General features: G+C 51.3%; 2 protein-coding genes across 11 annotated transcripts in view; one reads left to right on the forward strand and one right to left on the reverse strand.

The window, feature by feature from the left end:
• TBC1D22A (TBC1 domain family member 22A) overlaps positions 1 to 4,753 on the reverse strand; it is a 414,723-nt gene extending 409,970 nt beyond the window's left edge. For all 10 annotated transcript variants that reach the window (XR_012418607.1, XR_012418608.1, XR_012418606.1 and 7 more), the window contains exon 1: positions 4,545 to 4,753. Coding sequence is in view for 6 of the 10 variants with exons in the window: in XM_065521728.2 (XP_065377800.1) it covers positions 4,545 to 4,606 (62 nt within the window). In the remaining 4 variants the exon portion in view is untranslated. The remainder of the gene's footprint in view (positions 1 to 4,544) is intronic.
• A 111-nt stretch (positions 4,754 to 4,864) lies between these two features.
• The window catches only part of CERK (ceramide kinase), a 79,113-nt gene continuing 67,268 nt past the window's right edge, over positions 4,865 to 16,709 (forward strand). The window contains exons 1-2 of the mRNA XM_045364225.2: positions 4,865 to 5,188; positions 6,390 to 6,583. Of these exons, the coding sequence (XP_045220160.2) occupies positions 6,544 to 6,583 (40 nt within the window). The 5' untranslated portion in view covers positions 4,865 to 5,188; positions 6,390 to 6,543. The remainder of the gene's footprint in view (positions 5,189 to 6,389; positions 6,584 to 16,709) is intronic.

Below are 16,709 nucleotides of genomic sequence, written 5' to 3' on the forward strand. Positions count from 1 at the left end.
GATACAGACACTGATGGCCGCAGAGGTGACTTGGTGAAGACCACTACTGGCAAAAGAAAGTTAAAATCTGGACCACCCGACTCCTAGTCAGAGGTCTATTTACCACAGGACACACCCTGGCTTATCCAGAAACAAAGTTTCTAGGAAAGCATCAGCCAAACATGTAACCTAAGGACCAGGGTGTGCATAAACCTAAGGTCTACTAGCAAGACCACCTCTTCTGCAGTGTATAGCCCTGGCTAAACCACCCACTCTCCAGGCTAATCGAGAAGATAGGTTGGAATGAACACCATGTATCGGTACTGACAATGCAAGAATGAGAAAGACACATTTCCCAAACCTGTGCATCTCACAAGTGAAAGCAAAAGCACATACCAGGGACAACAGGAAGCCAGAGGTACCAACAACACTGAGTTTGATGCAAAAAAGGGGGACTTGAGTTCAGGCTGCATAAAAACAGGAGGTATGCTGGAGAGTGTATATTGAGAAGTGGGGGCGGGGGGGAAGCTAAGCCAGGAGAAAGGGACGAGAAAAAACATTCTGGTCAGATACAAAAGCATGAAAGTGACAGCGTCATCAAACAGGATGGTGTGCCAAGGAACCCAGCAGTCCATCAGCACAGCTGAGAGCAAAGCTCAAAGCAAGAGAGCAGCCAGGTTATAAAGGGCTTAGATGTCGTGCAAAAACACTTAAACTTCTCAGCATGACATTGAAGGGGAAAAAACCCAGGGATTTAAACCAAGACTGCCTCAGGGAGTGCAGGATCAAGCATGTCTGCTGCAAAACACCAGCAGACATAACATGTAAAACGCCAAAAACAGTGTCTAGCAAATGCTAAGTGTTTAATGAATACTAGCCATTATTGCCATAAGGAATTACTGAGTTGTGCTACTGGCCGGGAGCAGTGGCTCACGTCTGTAATCCCAGCACTTGGGGAGGCCGACACAGGCGGGCCACTTGAGATCAAGAGTTCGAGACCAGCTTGGCCAACATGGTGAAACTGCATCTCTACTAAAAATACAAAAAAATTAGCTGGGCGTGGTGGCGGATACCTGTAACCCAAGTTACTTGGGCAGCAGAGGCAGGAGAATCACTTGAACCCAGGAGGCAGTGGCTGCAGTGAGCCTAGATCGCACCACTGCACTCCAGTCTGGGCGACAGAGCAAGACTCGTCTCAAAAATAAAAAAGAGTTGAACTATCTGCAAGATCCCTTGCTAGTCTTGTACTGCACAGCAGGTGTAGTCTTCTTCCTGAGTCTCCTTGAGTTGACGGCTACACTCAAAAAAAAAAAAGAAGAAAACAAGGCTGTGCACGGTGGCTCATGCCTGTAATCCCAGCACTCTGGGAGGCTGAAGTGGGTGGATCACAAGATCAGAAATTCAAGACCATCCTGGCCAACATGGTGAAACCCCGACTCTACTAAAAATATAAAAATTAGCTGGGCGTGGTGGCGAGTGCCTATAATCCCAGCTACTCGGAAGGCTGAGGCAGGAGAATTGCTTGAACCAGGACCCAGGAGGTGGAGGTAGCAGTGAGCTGAGATTGTGCCACTGCACTCCAGCCTGGGCTACAGAGCGAGACCCTTGTCTCAAAAAAAAAAAAAAAGAGGAAAAAAAGGCTGGGCACGGTGGCTAACGCCTGTAATCCCAGCACTTTGGGAGGCCGAAGTGGGTGGATCACCTGAGGTCAGGAGTTTGAGACCAGCCTGGCCAACATAGTGAAACCCCGTCTCTACTAAAAATAGAAAAAAAAAATTAGCCAGGCCTGGTGGTGGGCGCCTGTAATCCCAGCTACTTGGGAGGCTGAGGCAGGAAAATTGGTTGAACCTGGGAGGCAGAGGTTGCAGTGAGCAGAGATTGTGCCACCGAACTCCAGCCTGGGCAACAGAGTGAGGTACCGTCTCAAAAAAAAAAAAAAAAAAAAAACCAAAAAAACAAAGAAAACCATCATGGGAAACAATTGAAAGAGCTGCCAAAGCCACAGGAACCTGGCTAGGATCTCCACTAGCACTGTGCTTGCGTAGGTGTGGACTAAATAAATATGCAGCTGGTGACCAATCACCACTACTGACAGGAAAACGGTCATCACTTTGTGACTCCTCCTTCAGGGCGGAGTTCCAGCCTGCCACCTGAAAGAGCGGCACTGCCAGAGGCTTGAGCCACAAGATGGATGGGAAACACACAGGCTTCACAGGCCTTCCTGCTGCACCCAACCTCTCCTTCTTCTGCCCTCTTCAGTGACAGCCTCAAACAACTCTCCAAGACTCCAACTTCACAAAGGAAAGGTATTACGGAAGCTGCTCTCAAAAGTGCCTGAGACACAGAACAGCATCAAAGTCAGAGGAAAAGGAAAGCTGGTCTTTGGTATCTCAGGTTCACATAGAAGAAAACTGGAGACTGTATTAGTTTCCTGTGGCTGCCATAACAAATTACCACAAACTGAATGGCTTGAAACAACAGACAGTTATTCTCTCTCAGTTTTAAAGGCCAAAAGTCCAAAATCAAGTCATGAGCAGGGCCATGCTCTCTGTGAAGTCTCTAGGTGCGCATCCTTCCTTGCCTCTCCCAGCTGCTGCTGGCTGCCAGCAACCCCTGGCTTTCCTCGGCTTGTAAATGTACTATTCCAATCTCTGTTTCTGTCTCCACAGGGCCATTTCCCTGAGTGTGTGTCTCTGTATACAAATTTCCCTCCTGTTAGAAAAATACTAGTTGTTGAACTAAGGCCCACCCTCATCCAGTATGACCTCATTTTACCTTGATTACTTGTGCAAAAACCCTATTTCCAAATGTCATATCCACGGCTTCCAGATGGACATAAATTTGGTGGCAGGGGATGGGGGAGGGGGCAAACACTACTCAACTCAGTATAAGGACAAGTTACCAAGGACCACAGCCTTCAATCCAAAGGTTGAGTCACTGCTGTAACTCCACACAGCAGCTCTGTTATTCTTACATCTCAGTTGATTAAGAATTAGAGTTTAGACTGATGAGGAACCAAAACCTTAAGACCTCAAAGTAACACATAAAAGTTACACTGTCCTGTGGCTCCTCTTCCCTGGACTCTATGTTCCAGAGCATTTGTTCCTGTCGCTACCAGGACCTCCTATTCACCACCATTCCAGAATCTTCACTCATCTTGGCCCCTGACACTGGTTTTGTAGGAAGCTCTTACTGTTCTCGAATCACGCACAGTCAAATAGGGTCTCTGGCCACCTTTGATGACTCCCTTCATTCTCGAAGTCACCCATGAGCAGTCAGTAACTCACTCTGCTAACTCCCAGATCACTCTTAAAAGTAAACTTTCCTTTTTTTTTTTTTTGAGACAGAGTTTCACTCTTGTTACCCAGGATGGGGTGCAATAGAACAATCTCGGCTCACTGCAACCTCCACCTCCCAGGTTCAAGCGATTCTCCTGCCTCGGCCTCCTGAATAGCTGGGATTACAGGCATGTGCCACCGTGCCCGGCTAATTTTGTATTTTTAGTAGAGACTGGGTTTCTCCATGTTGGTCAGGCTGGTCTCAAACTCCTGACCTCAGATGATCTGCCCACCTCGGCCTCCCAAAGTGCTGGGATTACAGGCATGAGCCGCCGCACCCCGCCAAAAGTAAACTTTTCTAACTGGATGCAGTAAATTGCAAAGGTTATCATTCAAACACTCAAATGATAGTGTTTATTATGAAATAGGAGTACAAACCATTTTCCTGTGTTTATGAATGATTCTACTCAGACTTGTTTTAATATCACAATTCATAATTTTCAGCATTCCAGACTTCAACTTTGGAACAGAACACACTATGTTCTGAAATCTTGAAGTTTGCTTATCTCTGATCTGTTTTCACCAGTGGCTGATTTTATCCTAGGTACCCTCCAGGTAATGTCTCATTCCCTAGGGCCCTGGCAGAGCTCAGCGCCATAGCAATCAGACAAGGACTCTGGAGCTGTAATAGCATCTAGGGTGTACCCAGGTTATTCCAGGCTCAAAAAAAAAAAAAAAAAAACCTTTCTGCTAACACAATACAGGAGTTGGTTTTGAGATCAGCAAGCAGAAACAGGGAAACTCACAGGGAAACTCTAATCCTCTTGCACGCTCAAGGCAAGAGCAGCAGCCCACAAGAGACCAGAGGCAAATCAAGTGGGTCAAAAGCACCACACCCCCTGCAGAAATTGATCTGCCCAGCAGACGGGGCCTCAGCCCGGCCAGCTTCCGGACTCCACCAAACTTCACAGCATGACCCGAATCAGTTCCTTCCAGCCTCCCCAGGGAGCCCAGGAGTTTTTCGGAAAGGAGTCTGCCAGTGTTGGGAAAAACGCCAACAGCTCCTCTTCGTCCTTGCAAGCCTCGATCCTACGTGCAGCCACTGTCACCCCCAAACCCCACGCTCCGACCTCCGAGTCCCACAACGCCCATCACACCACCCAGCAGTCTCCTCAGAGTCCAAGTTGCCCGCTCCAGACCCCCGACTCCGCCCGCAGTCCAGGAGGCCAACGCGGCCACCTGACCTTTGACCCCTGACCCCGACCCGGCCCTCCCGGGCACACCCACCTGCCCGGGAGCTTGCTGTTGCTGCGCTTCCAGAACTGCTTCCTGGCCCCGTCGCTGGCCATGGCCCCTCCTCATCCCTCAGACCCGCGGCCCAGACACCCCGAGTGCAGCCGGCCCTCCCCCAGCGGCCCTTTCCTGTGCCCCGGGTGGCCCCTCACTGGTCCCGGGACTCCGGAACGTAGACCCGAGAGGCTCTTCCGCCTCCTTCCGGAAGTTGTGCCTACGCGCGCCCGGAAGTCCCGCCTAAGTCCCAGGTGGCGAGTGACGCAGCGTTCCGAGAACCCGACCGCATTAAAGGGCGACGTCGCGCGACCCACGTTACACGCGTCGCGGAGGGAGCAGAAGTGGTTGGGTTTCGTGTTTACTTAAGTCTGTCGCTCCTGGCTAGCCCGACCCGACCGCGGCGCCTTCCTGCAGGTAGCGGACTCCCAGGAGCCAGTGGAGCCTACATTGCGAAGCTGAGCTGGGCCCGTGTCTGATTCCGGTTTCTCTTGAGCGCGTCTCGGAGCCGGCCCAGAACAGAGGGAAGCCAGACACGCCATACCCGGCCCAACAGTGGCAGGGCGGCTGCGGTTGCTGGTCAAGCTGGCACTGAGTGAGGATCAGCAAATACTCAGTGGACGAAATATTTGCAGTGCGGTGAGGTGAGGGGCTTAACCGCGGAGCGTATTCGGGGGGATGAGAGAGAGTGGGGATTAGGCCAGGCTTGAAGGGAGGAGTGGTTGAGCACCGAAGACAAGAATTAATTCCCCTGGCCTGAGTTCCAGCCTTGTGCAGCAGTCACGTGCTTGAAACCTGGCTAGTCCGGAGTGAGATGCTCTTTACGTGTGAAATACAGGATTCTAAAGACGTCGTATAAAATAATTTGTATATTGTTTGCATGTTAGATAACATTTTTAGTAATACATTAAATTAAATAAAATGAATTATTTTTACATTCCTTTTTACTCTCTTTAAAATTATTTTTACCTTTTTTATTCTTTTTCTCCGGGGGGGAGTGGGGGTGGGGCGTCTTGCTATGTTGCCCAGGCTAGTCTCTAATTCCTGCCCTTTAGTGATCCTCCTGCCTCACCCTCCCCAGTAGTTGGAACTACAGGTGCATACGTTATGCCTAGATCTTTTTACTTGTGTGTGTGTGTGTGTGTGTGTGTGTGCGTGTGCAGAAAGCCACTAAAAAAATCCGTATCTGGTTTGCATTACATTTCTGTGCGTCTTAGGCCAAAGATTGAAGGCTCAGAGACTGTCCTTTCAGACTGGAGCTTTAGTGTATTTGGAGCTCCTGCCAGTTCTCTTTTAAAACAAAAATTTGATAAGGCATATTTACTGATTAAGAATTTCCCGGGAGGCTGAGGCAGGACAATAGCGTGAACCCGGGAGGCGGAGCTTGCAGTGAACCGAGATCGCGCCACGGCACTCCAGCGTGGGCGACAGAGCGAGACTCCGTCTCAAAAAAATAATAATTTCCCATGCCTCTTAATTTACTGGTAAGTAACATTGACTTAGTACTTACTACGTACAAGGCATCCTACTCTCCTGAGATCCTCTCCTAGTAAAGCTCAGAAGACCCCAGGGGTCTCCTTCTAACATATAGCCCTGACAGCCTCAGACAATGCTGTGGCCTACACACAACATTGAGGACCATGGCGGTTCTTTCCAGTTCAGTCTGGCTTATTGCAAGAATCAGTGAGCGAGGTGACAGCAGGATTAACCTGATAGAAGGGGAAAGGAAGGAAAAACTGTGAAACAATTGACAGAGGAAAAACTGGCAGCACTTAGTGACTGGTTACACCTTAGATCCAGGTGCTCTTTATCGCTTACCGTATGCTTTGCTACTACTGTTTTCAGGCGAAGGAGTGAGGCTGAGATTGACTTGAAGGCTTCAAAACCAGCTAAGCAAAGGATTAATAGGATCATGACAGAAACGTGAAGATGGAAAAAGAGAGTCTGAGTAGAAAGCCAGTTTTGAAAGCCAAAGTAATACAGATGTTGGAGTCTAGATATGGGACCTAGGAATTGGGACAGACCCTCCAATCCCAGAGGTAATGAGTGGAACCTTTTTTATTCATTTTTGCAACAAGTATTGAGCAGCAATGCAAATTAAAACTAAGGATGTACCACGTTACACTTAACAGATTGGCAAAAACTTAAAAATCTGTCTTTACCAAACTTGATAAGAATGTGGATTTGTGAGCAGAGCAGAACTCGCGCACTGCTGGGAGGAGGGTGCATTCATTCACTAATTTCGGATGGCCACTTAGCAATTTCTAGCAAAAATACTCTATAACTTAGCAATTCCACTCTTGGTATGTGCTCTAGAGTACCTTGCCTCCGTGTGCAGAGACAAGAATGTTCAGTGCAGCGTTGCTCCTAGTGGTAGTTGGGGTCTGGGGAAGAAGCAACCAAAATGCCATCTGTGGCAGAATCGATAACTTACACAGTTACGTAGTAGAATACCATAAATTAGTAACAACGATTACATACATCAACATAAATGAATTTCACAAACTGTGGGGTGGTTTTTGAAATGAGGCTTACTACGTTGCCCAGGCTGGCTGCAAAATCCTGGGCTCGAGTGATCCACCTCAGCTTCCTGAGTAGCTAAGAACAGATGCGAGCACTATTGCACCTGGCTCCACAGTGCTGAATGAGAAAAAGTTGAATATGAATTCACATGGTATGATACCATTTAGTACTATTTTGTTTTAAAGGATGAGAATATGGCCAGGTGTGGTGGCTCATGCCTGTAATCGCAGCACTTTAGGAGGCTGAGGCAGGAGGATCTCTTGAGCCCAGGAGTTTGAGGCTGTAGCAAGCTATGATCATGTCACTGCACTCCAGCCTTGATGATAGTGCAAAACCCTATCTCAAAAAAAACAGAATGGAAAAGATAAATTCAGGAGAGTGGTTGCCTATAAGTATGGGTGGGGACTGTGATCAGGAAGGAATTCATTCATAGGAGATCAATTGTGCTATTATGCTTTGTTTCCTAAGGCAGATGGGCTATATTCAGGTGCGTGTTGTATTCTTTATGAGTCTTTACATGTATAAAGCGTTTCATAATACATTCAAGTATCATTACTGAGCTTGAACTGTGCTATGCACTGAGCTACATTGAACTGTTGTGGGGAAAGGCAAACAAGTGCAGCAGGTCAGGCACAGTGGCTCACACCTATAATCACCGTACTTTGGGAGGCTGAGGTGAGAGGATCGCTTGAGACCGGGAGATCAACACTAGCCTGGGCAACACAGGGAGACCCCGTCTCTACAAAACTTTTTTTTAATTAGCCAGACATGGTGGTGAACACTCTTAGTCCTAGCTACTTGGGAGACTGAGGCAGGAGGATCACTTGAGCCCAGAAGTTCAAGGCAGCAGTGAGCTAGGATCACGCAGCTGCACTCCAGCCTAGACAACAGAGACCCTGCATCAAAAAAAAAAAAAATTATATATATATATATGGCAATAGTATTTCAGGATGGCAGGATTCGCAATGCCAGTTGGGTTCCTTGGAAAGTGTTTTCCGCCTTCTCCTTTTTCAGATTGCCTGCTCCAGGCCTAGAATATCTCTCACAGGACCTTACTGAGTGAGCTGCCACACTCGCACATGGTGGGTTCTCCCTGCTAAGTTTCCTGGTGCTGCACTCTCCATAGGCACCAAGCCTGTGCCCCAAAGTAAAAAGCTGACCGTCCTATCCGTATTGGTTTCCTAAGGCTGCTGTTGGTGGAATGCTGCAGACTTAGTGGCTAAAAACAAGACACATTTACCCTCCTGCAGTCCTGGTGGTCAGAAGTCCAAAGTCGACTTCACTGCTCTAAAGTCAAAGTGTCAGCAAGGCACTCCCTTCTGGAGGTTCTAGGGGAGAGTCAGTTTCTTTTTCAGCTTCTAAAGGTCACTTACATTCCTTGGCCTACGCCCTTCCTCTGTCTGGAAAGCCGATCACTGTAATCTCTACTGCCATCATCACATCATTTTCTCTCCTTCCAGCTCCTCCTGGATCCCTCTGACCTCGCATCAGGCCCACTGGATAATCCAATCCAGGCTGATCTCCCCATCACCCAGCCCTTAGCTCAATCACACCTGCAAACTCCCTTTGGCCATTTAAGGTAGCATTTGCAGGTCCCAGGATTAAGACCTGGTATATCTTCAGGGGTTCATTATTAGTCTACCACAATAATTGATGGCAAATAGCAAAGGTCCCCAGTTTTGCACCGCGAGAGGCAGGCATCCTCTTCACTGCCCTCTTCCCCAACTCCTTTCAGCCATTTTGATACTATAGGGTCTGTCACTAGCAACATGCCATTTCCTGACACTACGTCAGGATGAGTTAGGGTGCTGTTGGTTGCAAGAATGACAAAGTTCAACTCAAATTAGCTGATACTATAAAAGGAATTGGTTGGTTAATGAAAAAACCCAGAAGTAGCTCAGTTTGGAGAAGGGCTGATACAGCAGCTCAACCATGACTCAAGGGCCTGTCTCCTTCTGTCAGTCTCTTAAGTCTGTGCCAAGGACAACTTCTCCTTGAGGTCACGGGATGCCTCTGTTGGGCCCCTGAGATCATGTGCTTACCTCTAGTCAGGATGCTAAAGTGCAGAAATACTGTGAACTAATGTCAGTCCCTGGGAGGGGAGCACTACACATGGCTTACCAATTCCAGGAGAGCACTCTTACACACCTCACCAATTTCTGCTGAGTTTCCTAAGGCTGCCAGGAGGCTTTGCACAAACCCAGCAGCCAGAGTTCTGCAAGTTTTCTTGACTCTGGCAGGGGCTCAAAGCTGATCTAGCTGCTGCAGCAGTCGTACCTCCACCCCCTGCATTCTTCATGTCTAGTCTGGTAAAACAGAATACGTGCACAACACGTCAGACAAAGCAACGTTATTATTCACAGAGGCCCCAAACATCAACCCAAGCCTGGGGTCCATGGCGAGCCAGTCCACCAGCATTCAGGAAAGCTCCCCAGGGCACTGGAGTGCTGTCTGCAGGTGCCCCCACTTCACACCACAGCTGAGGAGGGACTTTAAAAGCACTCCACTCTGGGTTCTATAACCCAGATGTAACTGGGTCCGCTGGGCTACAGCGCAGGACATCCTGATCTAGGGGAGATGAGCACAAAGCCTGAGCTGTTTGGGACAGTTCCACCTTATCTCAGAATGTTGCATCCTCTGTATATTTTGCCCAAAAATTGTAACCAAGAGTGGGAAGAGCTAGGTCATCCAGTATCATTTGGGGACCTGTCAACTGGTAGATGCTCCCTTGTAGCTGGCATTGAGAGTCAATCCTTCCAAATTTTGCAGCTGCTGCCCAACAAGGGAGGGCTAGAATGGATACCAGAAACAATCCCAATATCCACTATACCACCAAAGGCCATGTTCAGAGAAACTGGTGGATTTGACAAGTTAAAATGTTCACTTGTTTGTCAAAAGAAATTTTTTTTAATTGGACAAAATATGTGTGCTATATCTGACAAAGAGTTAATATATGGGAATCTTACAAATAAGGAAGTAAAAAACCCCAATAGGAAATGGGTGTGATTTTTTAAACCAAGTATATATTTTTCAAGCTTATTTTAAACTATATATTTAAATAAATCAAATAATATATTTTCAAAAGAAATACAGTTCTCTAGCTCCTGCTGTCACCATGTGACATGCCTGCTCCCACCTCGCCTTCCACCATGAGTAAAAGCTCCCTGAGGCCTCACCAGAAACCTAGCAGAGACCAACACTACACTTCCTGTACATCCTGCACAACCATGAGCGAGTTCAACATCTTTTCTTTATAAATTACCCATCCTCAGGTATTCCTTTATAAGCATCACAAAAATAGCCTAACACAGAAAACTGGTACCAAGAAGTGAGGCATTGCTGTAAAGGCACCTTAAGAGTAATGACCTAGAGTATCTGGCAAAAGAAATTTCTAAATGGCAAAGCATTCAAGAGGTGGCCTGCCTGCTTGTCACAGCCAATGATCAGATACTGGAACAAAGGAAAGTTGGAGCTCATATTTAAAAGGGAAGCAGAGCATGAAAGTTTGGAAAATTTGCAGCCTTGCCATGTGGCAGGGAAAGAATCCAAGCAGGCTGGGGAGCAACCACTAGCTAGAGAGATTCGCATGACTAAAAGGGATCCAAGTGCTAATATCCAAGACAATGGAACAAACGCCTCAAAGGCATTTCAGAGATCTTGGAGACAGCCCCTCCCATTATAGGCCCAGAGGCCTAGGAGGAAAGAATGGTTACAGGGGCCAGGCCCAGGACACTCCTCAGCCTATGGATATTGCTCCCCACATAACGACTGCTCCAGCTCCAGCTATAGCTCAAAGGCCCCAGGTACAGCTTGGGCTACCACTCTGGCGGATACAAGCCATAAGCCTTAGTGGCTTCCACATGGTGTTAACCCTGTGGGCATACAGAATGCAAGAGTAAAGGTGGTAGCTTCCACCTAGATTTCAGAGGATGTATGAGAAAGCCTGAGCGCCCAGGCAGAAGCCTGCTTCAGGGCCAGAGCCCCCACAGAGAACCTCTACCAGGGTAGTATGGAGGGGAAATGTGGGGTTAGAGGCCCACACAGAGTTCACACTAAGGCGCTGCCTAGTGGAGCTGTGGGAAGGGGACTGCACCCTCCAGACCCGAGAATGGTAGCTGTACCCTACACCTGGAAAAGCTGCAGGCACTCCACCCCAACCCGTGAGAGCAGCCACAGGAGCAGGACTGCCCAAGGCCTTGGGATGCCACCCCTTGCACCAGGATCCAAGACGTGGAGTCAAGGATTATGTTAGAGCTTTAGGATTTTTTTTTTCTTTTTTTTTTTTTTGAGATGGAGTCTCACTCTGTCACCCAGGCTGGAGTGCAGTGGCATGATCTCAGCTCACTGCAACCTCTGCCTCTCAGGTTCAAGCAATTCTCCTGCTTCAGCCTCCCAAGTAGCTGGGATTACAGGCATGCCCCACCATGCCTGGCCAGCATTGGGATTACAGGCATGAGCCACTGCACCTGGCCCAAATGCTTTCTTAGATGCAAAAAAATAAGAAATTTTTAAAAATTAAAGGACACCCTCACCCCCCAAAAAATGATAATTATTTTCACATCCAGGAAAAACAACAAATGCAAATCCAAATGCTTTGAAGAATGAGACTGATTTTTGGAGGCTTTCAGGGTAGACAGTGGAGGGCCGTTCTGCCACGACTCATGCAAACAAACTTCCTAAATGCACCCTTGAGATGCATCGCGCCCTTCACAGCCACCCTCAGCCCCTTCCGTTGCCTTCGATCCTCTGCTGTGCTCCTGCAGACCTCCTCCCCAGACCTCACCCTCAGGCCTCAGTCCCTTTCCCGTGTGCATCTGCAACCCTCCACCTCTCAAGCTCAGCAAATTCCAGCATCCTCAGCATCCTCCCCATTCCCCCTCACCAGGTGCCTGGTGGCAGTGGGGGCAGCGGGGAATGGCACACACAGTGGGTATCATTTCTGCTTTAAAGATGAGAAAGTAGGGGCTTCGAGAGGCAAAGTCCCCCAGCTATAGTGAAGTGAACAGGGTTTGGAGTCCAGCTGCTGACCCCACAGCCCATTCACTGTCCACTTCACCTTGCCAGGCCCTGGCCACAGTCCCACTGCTAATTGGAAACACAACCAGCTGCGGCATTTCCTCCCGTGGTCCTTTGCAGCACGTGGGTCCCCACCCCCACCCTTGGTAAATGTGCAGGAGCCACAGTCAGCCATGACTCATGGCCAGTCCAACCCACCGTGACTCAGGCGGGATAGAGAGAGGACAGCAGATGTCAGAGTGTGCCCAGACTGGCTGTCTGCAAGCTGTGTCCTGGCCTCACGTCTCCTGTGACTGATTACACTGTGCTGTAAACACAGCCAGCCTCCGTTTTCCCACCCGTAAAATGGAGATGAGGACACCTGTCCTGTGTGTTTCCCAGTCATGATTGGAATCCCCTGAGACAATGGACTGGAAGGCACTTTGTAAACCACAATCTCTGAGCAAATATGACAGAATGCAGAGGAGGGAGTGAGTCTGTAAGTGACGTGAAGCCTGGCCTGGAGTGGCAACCGGAATGCCCCATGGCCCCATGGTGCTGTATCATCCCTGGACTTCCTGCAGCTGCTAGAGTGAATGAAGGAGCTGGTCTGTCACTTAACACCAGCAGAGAAAGTGGCCCAGAGAGCAGGTATCTCCAGGTATCTGACTGGGCCTCTCATGCTAGGAACTGGGGACACAGACCTGGGAACTCTGTGCCCTTATGACATCACAGCCTGGGGGCCAGGATGGAAAGTGTGGTGGGGCCACCAACCTGAATGGCACTTTTGGCAAGAGGCACATGGTGTGGGGAGGCTGGCACTAAAGGGCCTGCCCGTGTGGCATCCCAGGCATGGACACCCTGAGGGTGAGGGGAGAAGGCAGGCAAGATGCTGGCGCCATGCTCGTGCTGGCATTGTGCACAGTTTGGCATCCTGGTTCCAAGCTGAGCCCCCTACAGTTGCAGAAGGCCAGTCTGATGGGGAGGGGATGCTCCTGGGTTCTGGTGGCATGGCCTGCCTGGCACAGTGTGGCACTGGATGGAAAGAGAGACCGGGGTGGGGGCGGGTGGTCTCTTATTTTGAGACACTGCAAACACCTCTTTTCTCTGGGCCTCAGTTTCCCCAATCCTAAGAGACCGTGGGTCGGGCCGAGTGGGAAGGTGGGTGAACCCCTGACTTTGGAACCAGGCAGACATGGATTTCAATCCTGCTGTGCACATCTGGGCAGGCTTCTCAGCTGAGCCTGTTTCCTCACCTGTTGGGAGAGGGCTCAGTGCAATGGGGCATGAACCTGGGCGCATGACAGAATCCAGGCAGGGCTAGCTGCTGTTTATAGTACTGATGCTTAGCGATCCAAACAAAAATAAAATTTGGGAATCTGGCTCCATAGGGTCTGTACTGGCCACTCGGTGTCATCCTCCCGCTTCCTGACCACCTTCGGATGACACTGGTTCTTCCAAAGGAGGGATGGTGGCTGCCCACCCAGGTCTCCTGGGGACGCTGCAAGGGGTGGGGGGACATGCCGTTCTGGAGGAGTTAAGCTTCCTGGCAATGGATCCCAAGCCTCCCCCCACTCCCCTACCCAAGGGACCAAGCCACAGCTGGCATGAAGTCATGCCCTACGGCACCTTCCAAGGAACTCCTGCCACATCTCCCTCCCCTCTGTCACTGAGGAGAAGGACCCGTCCTCACTGAAGCAGAGACTTGGGGCAGGGCATGGGGCAGGACTTGCGGGGAGCAAGAGCGGGGCCCGGGTATGGGAGTGGGGGAGGCACGGGACCCAGGGTTGGCCCAGGGGTACTCGGGGCCTGAGGGCAGGGGCCAGGGCCAGAGGGGTGAGGGACTGCGCTAAGCCAGGGAGCCCTCAAGGGCCACACCTGGGTGTGGTAACCCCTGTGCGTATCCACTGAAGCAGATTACCGGTTACCCCGGCTTCCCACACCCCTCTCCCTTCATGCATTTTGACCCTTAGGCAGTCTCCACTTGGGAAGGCCCAAGGCGCAAAATTAAAGTGTTCCTGGTGCCTGCCTCTGAGTCTCTTGTTTTAGGATTGGGGAAACTGAGGTCCAGAGAAGCAAGGCATTTGTGGTGTTTTGCAGGGGGAGATCCCCTGGTCTCTCCTCTTTCCATCCAGTACCACACTGTGCCAAGCAGGCTGTGCTGGCAGAACCTAGGGGCATCCCCTCCCTATCAGAGTGGCCTCTACAACTGCAGGGGCCTCAGCTTAGATCCAGGACCTCCCATGTCTCCTGGTGGGGAAGGTGAGGGCAGCCTTCCTGCGGGAAAAACGCCTGGCCCCAGCCCATGTGGACCTCCAGGATGCCAGGACCTTCCCGGGGAGGGGCAGTGCTGTGCAGGCCACCCCACCCTTGCCACAGCAGTCACTACCATCTCTGGATGGCACAGAGAGAAGCTAAGGCTGCAGCCACCCACAGCCTTTCACCAAGAATAAGCTGTGGCCAGAACTAATGGACATATAGGCTGCTTGGAATGGTGCCTGGTCAATAAGAATGCATCCGTAATTGACATGAGATGCCTGCACAGTGTTCTGGGAGCCCCAAGCGAGCCGGGCCTCAGCCACCTGCACAGAAATCCCCCAGGTCCTTGATCGCCACATATCTCTTGGTGCCCCTAGCATAGGGCAGCCATGGAGCCCAAGACCGGACACCTCCCCACTGTGAGTGTCAAGCAATGTGTGGAGGCTGTTGGTTAGTGGGGACAAAGCCCAGGCCAACTGAGACAGGCAAGAGAGGGGGTCTCCAGCAGGGGGACCATCATCCAGGCACCCTCCCAGCTGCCAGGGCCGGGCCCTCACACCGCCTACCACGCCTGCTCTGCTCTGTCCTTGGCTCTGTGAGTCCCTGCAGCAAGGCTGTGTCTCAAACCAGCACCTCACCCTCATCCCCATCACTCTGGCTATGGGATTTCCAGTAGGTCATAGCCCCCCACCTTCCCAACAGAGCTTCTCTGGGTCCTCACTTAGTTGTTGATGACATACTTGGCAAGTGCACTGGATGTGATCTGAGGGAAGTGGGGAGATGGGGCCCCAGGGCCTGGAACCCTCTTGATCCTTCATGGGCCTTCCAGCTCTGTTACCAGAGGGCAGAGTCAAGCCTGCGGACCGCAATGGCCTGCAAAGGATCAGGCCTCACTGTGGCAGGGGCCATTACCAAAGGAGGAGGCTTTGCTCCCAGATGGGCCACGTAGTTTATAAATGTTGATGGCAGTTCTAGGAAAAGCAGCTCCACTTGGGAGGGCCCAAGGCTCACATGTATACTGATCCCAGTACAGAATGTGATGTGGTAGGGCACGGGAGGACGGGAGCGGGGAAAGTGGCCTGGGTGAGTCCCAGCCCCTCTCTGGGCCTCACCTTCCCCCTGTGTGAGATGGAGATAACTGCCACTGTCCTGCCCCTCTCCCAGGATTCTTCTAAAGATCAAGGGAGGGAGCCTGAGGAGGAGAGGGAGGAGGAGGGAGCCCGAGGAGGAGAGGGAGGAAGAAGAAGAGCTGGAGAAGGAGGGAGGAGGAGGGAGGAAGCAGGGGAGAGGGAGGCTGAACGGGAGCTGATGACCTTTTGGTTTAAGCCCCAGCTGAGCAGCTGAACCCTGAAAGAGGACATGTGGCTGTTAGCCCAGGATTCACTCCCAGAGCTATCGGAGCTGGGCTGCACCCCAGGTCCTAGCAGGGACAGCTCTCAGGCACCAGGCCACGTCCAGGTGTGTGTGGCAGACTGGGCACCTGTTGGGACCTGTGGGAGTGCATGCCACACCCTCCACGCCCTGCCCCGTTTCCTCGTGTCCTCGTTCACTCCTGTCAGCCACTGACCCCAGACTCTTCCGAGGCTTCTGGCCTCAGCCACGCCTGGAGTCGGACCTGCCAGGCATCCTGCCCATGACACAGCGGGGCTGTTGGAGCCAAGAGAGGGGGCCCTGGCCCCCCGCCGGCCTCTCCCTATGGCCCTTCCCAGTGATTGCTGCCCGCCCAGCACCCCCCATCATAAAATGCTCAAGAGCCATCAGGGGCTCCCTGTGTCTGCGGGAAACGGTGGACTCCTCGCTCTGGTGCCCAAGGCCTCTCCAGGTTGGGGGCTCTTTTGCCACTGCCAGGTACTCCGTCCCTCAACACATTCCAGGATGCCTGTTGCTGGTGCCCTCTGCCTGGGAGCCATCCCCCACCCTGCACCCTCACTCACTGAAATCACTGCATGCTTTGAGACCCAGGCAAACACCTCACCCCACCCCCGGTTCCAGAGTTGTCCAGCCCCAGCTTCCAGGGCTTGCTCCCTCCCGTGGGCTCCTCCCTGAGTATAAACCGACGTTGTCTTTGGGGAACTTGGCCTTTCCCCTCCACTCCCATGGGGAGCTCCTACAGGGCGGAGTCACCACCCACACGGGCTCCAGTGGGCACAGACAATGGGCTGGGGAGTGCTGGCAGCCGAAGGATTCAGGGACTTGTTAAGGGACTAGGCGTTGTTTCTCCCACGCAGGAAGATGCCTGAAGCCTCCTTTCCTCATGCCATCCACCCACAGCAGGAGTGCCAGCCTCCTGACACCCTGCCCCCACGACCCTAGCCCCATACCATGCTGGATGCCACCGGACGCCTGGGAAAGCCCCTGACGCACATCCTGCGAGGCAGTTTCCCCGGA

Source organism: Macaca fascicularis, chromosome 10 (genome assembly GCF_037993035.2).
Source record: "Macaca fascicularis isolate 582-1 chromosome 10, T2T-MFA8v1.1".
Taxonomy (NCBI): domain Eukaryota; kingdom Metazoa; phylum Chordata; class Mammalia; order Primates; family Cercopithecidae; genus Macaca; species Macaca fascicularis.